This window comes from Zosterops lateralis (genome assembly GCF_965231275.1).
Source record: "Zosterops lateralis genome assembly, chromosome: 10".
Taxonomy (NCBI): Eukaryota; Metazoa; Chordata; class Aves; order Passeriformes; family Zosteropidae; genus Zosterops; species Zosterops lateralis.
In genome coordinates, this window is record NC_139770.1 from 21,659,307 (window position 1) to 21,668,671 (window position 9,365).

Below are 9,365 nucleotides of genomic sequence, written 5' to 3' on the forward strand. Positions count from 1 at the left end.
GCACGGGGGGCCGGCGGGGCGGGGGCGGCGGAGGAGCCCAGAGGAGCCCGCGGGAGGCCAGGGGAGCCCGGCCGAACTCAGGGGAGTTGAGGTGAGAGCTGAGCCCCGCGATTCCCGAACCCCCCGGGACGGCCCCGGCAGCGCCGCGCCCCGTGGGCAGAGCCCAGAGCCCGGCCGGGCCGGGGGGCGGCCCCAGGGCCGGGGCAGGGGACGGGCGGGCCCAGGTGCCGCATGGCCCGGGGCTTGGCCGGGGAGGACTCGCAGGGGTCCCCGGGGAGCGGCGGCCGCCAACCTGCCCCGGCGCGACCTGCGGGCAAGGTGTCGGCCCTCTCTGTAGTGTGATTTGATCGCCAAGACCCAAGTTCCTCTGATGGAATGAATGGGCTCCGGCTGGTCTTTAGATCTGGGTCAACAAAAATCACATGGAAAGCGTAACGTGGTAAAAAGAAAAAAAAAGGTAAAACCACCATAAAGGAGCCGTTTATTGCGCAATAGTTAAATAAACGCCCGGGCCTTAGGGCAGCGAGGCGGGTGCTGGGCTGTCACACAAACCCCGTGTGTTTTTCTCCTTTTCCCCGCAGCGTCCCGGCCCCTCCAACACTTTGTGCTGCCCCTTTTCGCCCTTCCCTCAATTCGTGCTGCCGTGCTCCCTCAGCAGCGCTGACCCGGGCTGGCGGCTCTGGGCAGGCACACCGGGGAGGCCTCAGCTGGTGAGCACACGGCTGTGCTCTGAGAGACAATTAAATATGGTGCAACCTGTTTTAAATTAGTCCTACGTCTTTTTAAAAGGCTGCTTGTATCATATAGGTTGGGAAAGACCAGTCTGTGCCTGGCATCGTGGCTGTTTGAGCCAAAGCTTTACTTGGGTACCGAGCTGTCCTGGGCTGTCGAGGTGCCCCTTTTAAACCGGACACTGGAGTTTCAAACAGTTCTCAGGATGATCTTATTTCTTGATAAGTTTCTTCTGTGACGAGACCAACAACCCGCTCAGCTGGGCCTTGTTTGTTTTGTTCCAGGGCCATCCCCGCAGATGGCGGCGCGGTGGGCCGGCGGGCACTCGGGCCCGGTGCTGTGCCTGGCGGCCGGCCCGCAGGGGCTGGTGGCCTCGGGCGCCGAGCGGGGCGAGCTGGCGCTCTGGGACGGGGGATGCTCGCCCGTGGCCCAGCTGCGGCTCCCGCCGGCCGAGGACGTGACCTCGGTGGTGTTCTCGGCCCGCCGCCCCAGCGCGCTGTTCGCCTCCCACGGGGACACCATCAGCGAGCTGGATGTCCGCGCCCTGCCCGAGCCCCTGCAGCGCTTCCACGTCAACGAGGAGGAGATCAACTGCCTCTCCCTGAACGACACCGACGCCTTCCTGGCCGCGGCGGACGACTCGGGGGCCATAAAGGTTGTGGACTTGGAAAGCAAGAAAGTCAGCCGGTCCTTGAGGCACTCCAACATCTGCTCGTCTGTTGCCTTCCGACCTCAGCGGCCTCAGAGCCTGGTTTCCTGTGGACTGGACATGCAGGTGATTTGCATACGTGTGCACGGGTATTAATGAAGTGAAACTGTAGTTACCCAGCTGTGTGGTGAAGCACCCAAGGACTTTCACCGAGCATGAGGGTGTTCAGCCTGCAGTCACTGGAAAGCTCTCTCACTGTTCTGAAGTAGTTTTGGCCCAAAACCTAAGTGTTGGGGCTGTTTGTGTTATGTTCTCTACTCAGCAGCTTCTGCCCCTGTTTTTATCTTCCTTAACATTTACAATTCAAAAGTGAGTGCGGTGAGGAGAAATCAGAGTACCCTACAAAGCTCACTGGTGCCATATTAGCTCTTTGTTGGACTGAGCAAAACCAGCAGCTGTCCTTAGGGATCAGTTGTGGCTGCAGATGAGATGCAAAGGATGGTGAGGAAAAGGCACAGTGCTTGAGGCAGGCAGGTAGAGCAGCATCTTTCCAAGTGGAACATATCACTGTGAGGACAAGTGATTTGTATGATTTATCTTCTGTTCTGTTAGCATCTTGGAAGCATGAAATGTTTTCTGCCTTTTAAAGTTTTCTACCCTCATCAAGAGGAAACTTTGTCCTTTGCATTCTGAGAGGAACCATGCTGGGAGTTACGTTCAGTGTTGGCCACTCAGAACAGATTTCAGTAATTTCTTTCCAGTGGTTGAGGTCTGACCACATTCCTGGTTTAGCCTGATATGAAAACTGTCACTTCTCAAAAGTTTCTGTGGTTCCAGCGGTGTCAGGGTGAAGTTTGTGTGACAGCGTTGAGCAGTTTCACCCTGTGTTCCTGAAACCAACATACACCTCACACCCATTAGAGCAAATACGTGCTGATATTTAGTATAACCTGTATTTTTCTGTGTTAAAGCCACGATGATAGATCCTGTCTGGAAGGAGTAAACACTCAGTCCCTCAGCTGCCTTAATTCTGGTCCCTAAAATGCAGATACACAAGCTTGTGGCTGGAAACTTTTTACCAGAATTGTAAACATTTATGTACAACTAGGTACAAGTGGGCTGATTATTTTTTTGTGACTTTTTAGTATTACTTTCATTTATTGTAGCTCAGCAAGTTGGTTTTTAGGTGAAAATCAGTATCCCAAAACAGGATTTCATTACTGTGTTTTTGTACAGTGAAAAGAGCATCATTCTGCATTGAGGCTGCATTTAAGAGACATCATTTCCCAACGGGGAGCTCAGCTGCAGAACTCTGAAGGCCTGTGCTGCACCATGCCTTTGGACAAGTTATGAGTTCTACATGTTCTGGGCTTGTCAAACCCTCGGGGAAGCAGTGGCTGATGAGAAGTGAAATTTAGCTTGCTGGAGTTCTTTCAGGAGTTCCAATGAAGCGGGGAAAATGCCATGAGGACAGAAAATCCTTAGTTTGCAGAAAACTTGTCAGCAGTTGATGGATTTGATTCATCAGGCTGTTGCAGTGCTGTCTGTGATGAAAACAGGAGTGTTTTCTGTAAGCATCACCCAGCCCCTCTCATTTACAGTAAATCACAATTGTTGTGGAAGTAGTTTTAGTGCAGTGGTCACTGAAACAGGAAAGTGACAGGAAATGTATTTCAGATGTTTTAGAGTGATTTGGATTCCAGAAATGCAGAGCCAGGCTCTTTTGTGAACTAAATTTAAAAAGACTCTTGTACTGCTTATTGGTGATTATACTGAATGAATATTTTTATTAATAACAAAATGAAGCTTAACTTTATGAAGCAAACAGTACACCAGTGCTGCATTAGACTGACTTGTGCTTTTCAATCAGTTGGCCTTGAGAATGCTCATTGTCAGTTCAGATCCTACAAAAGTCTTGAGAGCATTATTTTTAGTTGGCTCAGTATAAATCTGTAGTGCTTGAACTGCAATATGAGAGACACAGCATTCTTCACTGGGGGCTTGGAGGTGGAGTGGCATTGGAAAAGGAAGTCTAAAAGCATGACCTGCCCCATCTCAGCAGGTAAAGCATGCCCTACTCTATAATACAAACCAGATCTACTCACTGGATATAAAAATAAATACAAATATGCCTATTTAAAAAACCACAGCCTAACCTACTGTTTTCCTTTTGCTCTCCCATTTTTCAGACACATTCATGGAAGTGACTATTTTAGGCCAAGTAGCAGAGACAGAAATCCAGAATGATAATGGTCTCTATTCACTGCTAGCATTTCCGTGTCCCTCCTTTTCAATAATTGATGTGCAGTACATCATCATTACTACTGCTGAGATGGATGCAAAAGCTTTTAGAGCAATGTTTGCATCTCTTTCGTGGTCTAAAGGTCTGAGTCATTGACTGCAGAGTATGGTGGTGGGGGTTTGGAAAGCAGGCCAGAAAAATTTGCTACATTTATTATTTCAGAGCAAGTTAAACCACTCCTCACCACAGGCCTCACACCTCTTGGAGTCGTGCACAGCCTTTGCTCCGCCAGGGCAAGCAGTGTGGTTGTTTATTTCACTATTAAACCTCCGATTTGAAGTAAAACACACAAATTATTGATCCATCCCATTTTTTTTCCCCAGGTGATGCTGTGGAACCTGCAGAAAGCCCGTCCCTTGTGGACCAGGAACCTGCAGGAGTGTGACAGGGAGGAAGAGAGCCCTCAGTCAGCCGGGCAGTTCTTCAACCCGCCGCTCGCGCATTCCCTGTCCGTTGCCTCCTGCGGAAACGTCTTCGCCTGTGGGGCTCAGGACGGTAAAGTCAGAATATTCCGAGTCACTGGGGTCAGGTTTGAACGTGAGCTGGAGTTCCAGGCTCACAGCCTGGGAGTCTCCCAGGTGCTCTTCATGCCAGAGGCCTACTGGTTGCTGTCAGGAGGAAACGACGGGAAGGTCCTGCTGTGGGATGTCAGCAGCAACATTGGGAAGCAGCAGAAAAGTCCAGCAAAATCTCTGCACAAGAGGAAGGCCCAAGCAGGTGCTTCCAGCAGAAAAGATGGGAAGCTCAACAAAGTGGCCTCAAATGAACACCCTGGAGTTGTGCCAAAGCTCAGCATTGAGCACGGAGAAAAGGTGAACTGGCTCACGTGTGCAGAGATCAAAGGCTCCAGGAGAGTGTTGGTTGCTGACCAGACCAGCTCTATATCAGCCTATCCATTGCCAGAACCTTAAGGCACCCAGGTGTTTATACAAGTCTGGGGGACAAAACCACTTCTTGGAGCCAGTTACATCCACTGACAGTGAACTGGACAGTGAACCCTTCTGGGTCCCTGGGAAGGGGAAGGGATTTGCTGTGCACTCACGATGTCCCTGGCCTCGTGCTGGTTCTTTGTGGCTGTTATGTTCACAGCCACTGTCTCATGCAGGGTTGGCAGTTTGCTGCTTGAATTTAAGTGAAACGGGTCTCTATATTTAGGGGTAACATTAGTTCATGTCTAAGATGACGTAATTAAGGCTGGAGGAGAAAATTACTGCTAAGGAGACACCCACAATGCTAAATGAGGCTGCTGAATGGTAGCCAGGGCTGTCACTGGCTCAGCTCTATGTGGTTAGGGCTGTTGCAGTGCTCTGTGTGACTTCTCCCATGAAGTTGTGTCCCAATTGGCTTGAACTGGTTGTGGTGGAATCTAGTTTTCATCACTCCATCAGCAGCTGCATAGACTAGAGGTGCATCAATTAATGAGTAATCAAATGAGTTTCCTTGTGGTTGCCAACTGAACTTTTTCACTGCAGCAAAAGGAGGAGCAGGGGAACTGCTACACGTGTTTGCTGGGTCAGTTGTCAGTGAGTTGTGTATCCCAGGGAATAAGAACTATTACACTCATCTTAATAAATGCTTTCTCTCTCACTGTTCCCTTGTCCTTAGACTCACACTAATAGTGCCAGACTCACACAAAATTGTGCCAAAAAGTGTCTTCTACCCCCATCACAGGGGGAATACAAAGGTCCAAAGGCACAGCTTCTCCTTACCCAAATACTTCCTGTCTTCATGAAACTTTCAAACACAGTGAGCAGAACTTGGCTTGCTAGAACCTTCCCTTCATTTGCAAATTGAAGGTAGGAAGACCTAAGTGGAAATGCTGCAGCTCTGGACATGTTCAGTTCATGCTGGATTTCCCATGAAGTGGGCAAATAATTTTTAAAAAAGGTTTTTTTTTCCTGGGCTGTCCTTATCCTGTCACAGAACTGAATTCCTAGTGCTGGCTGAGGACCTGCTGCACTGGTGGGAGGTTTGTGCTGCAGTATTTCACCAGCTGGGCTGTTGCCAGATCCTTATTATTATGGAAAAATTTCCAACTCTTTTTTTTTTTTTTTTTTTTCATACCCAGCTCCAGAAAACCGTTATCCGGTTGTGCTGCCTCTCTCCACCTGTTATGGAAGAGATTCCAAATGTCATGGTTTTGCTCAAAGCAGCTCCTTGCAACCAAACACAACTCATCTAAATCATGTTTTACCTTCGTAGCTCTTTAATTAAAAAAAAACCAAAGGCAATCTGCTTGTACAGCCTTTCCCAGTAGGAGACTTTGGCCCAAGTCTGGTGGGCACAACAGCAAATCAAAGCCAAAACATGGTGGGGAAAAAAAAAAAGAAGAGTGTAGTTGCTGCCTTGTACCTGTGACTTAGTTTCTCTCTGAAGACACAGGATCAGTGGGGCAGAGGAAGGCACTGGGTTGGGTTGTGTGGTTCAGCGTGTGCTATGTCCATGGACGTGTGTTGGTGCATCCATGACCTATATTTGGATATACAGGCTATAAAAAGCCTTGGAACAAACAACCTCCTGCAGGACTCGGATCCCCTGTCCCTGCTGTCGCTGCCGGGCACAGGAGAGAGGAGAGAGCCCACCCCAGCTTTTATTTCTCCTGTTGGTGTTCTGCAGAAGATGGCCAAAGCCAGCATCTCCCTGCACTCCCTGAACGAGACGCTGAACAGGTCCTGCGGGGCATGGGGAGGGCACGGGGAGGGCTGGGGCAGGGACACCACACCAGACAATCCCTGAGCACTGCAAACCTGTGCTCCCCTGGAAACTTCTGTGGGCAACAGGCATGGTGTGTATAGAGGGAGGGAGGAGCTCATGAGCAGCCTTAATCTCTCCTTCACTCACTGGGGAGGAAAGAGAGAGCCATCAGCTCCAAGGTGGTGTTCATTCCCTAGCTGCCATCCTGGCTGTTTGCTGCGGGATCTGGGCAGTTGCTCCATCACCCATGGCCTGCAGCTTCATGGAGTGTCATGAGGCAGTGAGGGAATTTGGTCTGTTCAGCCTGGAGGAGACTGAGGGGAGACCTCATTGAGGTGTACAGCTTCCTCATGAGGAGGGAGGAGGGACAGATACTGATCTCTGTGGTGCCCGGTGACAGGACCTGAAATGACCTTAAGTTGTGTCAGGGGACGTTTAGGTTTGGGTATTAGAAAAAGGTTATTCCCCACAGAGTGGTCGGGCACTGAAAAGACACCACAAGGCATGTCACAGCACCAAAGCTGCTGGAGCTCAAGAAGCATTTGGACAATGCTGTCAGGCACAGGGTGGGATTGCTAAGGGGGGCCAGGAGTTGGATCCTTGTGGATCCCTTCCAAGTCAGTGTATTCTGTTGTTCTGTGAAACTTGGGTTTGCTGTTCTAATTGGAGATGTGAGGTGAATTTCTGATTTTCAGACCATGCCTCAGAATCTGGAGGGTTCAAAGATAGGGAATAAGTGGTCATCGTGAGGAAAAAAAAAAAAAAAAAAAAAAAAAAAAGCAAGCCCAAGAATGGGCTTTGAGGAAAACAAATCACCAACACTGGGGAATCAGGACATAGGTGACATTGATTCACTGATTCACCCTCCATTTCCAAAGCCTGCACTTGGCAGAGGAACAGGTTCATGGACTTCCTGAAAAATAATCCGGCCTCAGCTGCCCCCACTGGCACCGGTCTGTGCTTGGCTATGCAGCAGCAGCACCAGGGAGGTGGCTCAGAGCAGATAGAAAGATATGAACATGGATCTTCAGGAAAAGGAGTCAAAAAAGGGTATGAAATTCTCAGCAGTTAGAGGCAGGCAGGATACTGTCCCCACCCTGTGCATTTTCACATCTGGATTTTCATGTTACTGTGAGGGTGGTGAGGCCCTGGCATAGTTGCCCAGAGGAGCTGTGCCTGCCTTCCATCCCTGGAAGTGTCCAAGGCCAGGTTGGATGGGGCTTGGAGTAACCTGGGCTAGTGGAAGGTGTCCCTGCCCATGGCAGGGGATGGAATGAGGTGGGCTTTAAGGTCCCTTCCAACTCCAACCATTCTGGGATTCTATGATATGTTACATTTAAAAGCAAACTATGCAGTGTTGAGACATTTTAAAGTCAAATCAGGTGTTATACATACAACTGTGGTTTACCTGCAGTCAAAAGGATCCCTATCAAGAGTAGCACAGCTGATGGGATGCAGTACTGCTGCTTAGGAAATGAATGATTATGTGTTGACAGACAGACAGCTGACAGACTTGGAAAGAAACTGCTCCTCTTGTCACGATACTGTTCATACTGTTGGTTCACCCACAGCCTTTATGACTCTGATTCACACAATGGTGAACACAACAGTATCTTTTGGAGACCTGACCAGAGGGAGAAACAATTAAAAAACTCCTGAAAGAAAAAAAGTGAAAATTAATTCCGTGGGAAACTACTTGAAGAAGTGTGTGTCTAACATCCCATGGAGTGAGTGAATGGGGAGAGCTTGGAGTAGTGCAGGATGCTGCACTGGCATGGAAAATCAAGCCCACATGACAGCAGTAAAATGTCATCTTCTGTAAATGCCTGAATACCAGAAATAAGGTTTTCACATAGAACCACACTTACAGAGAAGTGGAAATGCTGGAGCTTCTATTGCATGGCTTCCAAGTATGTTCCGTGTGCTAACAAGAGGGGAATTTTAAAAGCTTCCTGGTAAAGAATGGGGATGTGGTTTGTGTGTACACTAGTCAGAGTCAGAGGTCACTGACTTAGTGGTAACTTCACTTACACTAAAGGGAAAAAGTGTTCAGAAGTCATGATGGAAATGAAAGCAGGAGCTTTAATACCTTCTTCCTCTTTTCATTCCAAACTTATCTAAGAGGCAGCAGCACTCCCATCTACCAGAATTCGGTTACAGCTGTGGGAGATCAGTTATGGATCTACCCGTGGCACAGCTGAACAGACATTTTTAGATCTAAAATTGGTAAATGCTGAAATGTGTGTTGCAGGTGCTTAAAAATGCAGAAGATTAATTTACAGACAGGCAATTTTTAAAAAGTGCTTGAGAGACAAAACTGGTCTAATAGTAAAGCGTTGGACTGAAGTCTGCTGAGAAACTACTGCTGCCTGAGAGTAACATTAGTGACGAGATCTTGGATAACTTTACTCATACTTGTAGAGGAGGAAGTTGGAGAATGGGCCATGAGGAAGGTTATTTACCATGAAAAAAAGCTGCAAACCAGGGAGCAATTCACCAGCAAGAACACTCATTATCTGACAATCCAGCTCTGAAAGTCATTCACAGCAAACCTCGACTCACCTCGCCTCAGTTTCTGCACCTGCTCTCTCTGTGCTGACAGATTCGATCCAATTATGACACATCAGTCCTTCCAGTTCTTCTGAACTCCCTACATTTCGACATGACACCAGCTTAATTTTCCAATTAAAGCTCTATTTTCGTCCCAAAATTCTTGCTGAAGCAAGAGGAGTCCTACCGCAGTAAGATGAGCTTTCACCGGGCTGCAGAGGAAGCCTCGTAGCCTCAGGAAACAACAGAGAATCGTTAGGCAAGGACCTGCACAAGCGGCCAGACAATGAGTTAAGGTCGGGGATACTTAGTAAAATATGCCACTTCTGAAGTCTTTCTATTTTCTCCTCATTCAGGTCAGCTGCAGACAGAATCCGAAGTAGGGTTTGGTTTGGAGAAGGGGGAGGAGGAAAGGAGGAGAGGCAGGCAGGGAGAGGG

General features: G+C 48.7%; 1 protein-coding gene across 1 annotated transcript; it reads left to right on the forward strand.

The window, feature by feature from the left end:
- Positions 1-16: 16 nt before the first annotated feature.
- Positions 17-5,273, forward strand: WDR53 (WD repeat domain 53). The gene is made up of 3 exons (XM_083869057.1): positions 17-91; positions 1,017-1,507; positions 4,007-5,273. Exons 2-3 carry the CDS (start codon positions 1,031-1,033, stop codon positions 4,592-4,594), a joined length of 1,065 nt encoding a protein of 354 aa, XP_083725183.1. The 5' UTR covers positions 17-91; positions 1,017-1,030; the 3' UTR covers positions 4,595-5,273.
- Positions 5,274-9,365: the final 4,092 nt, after the last annotated feature.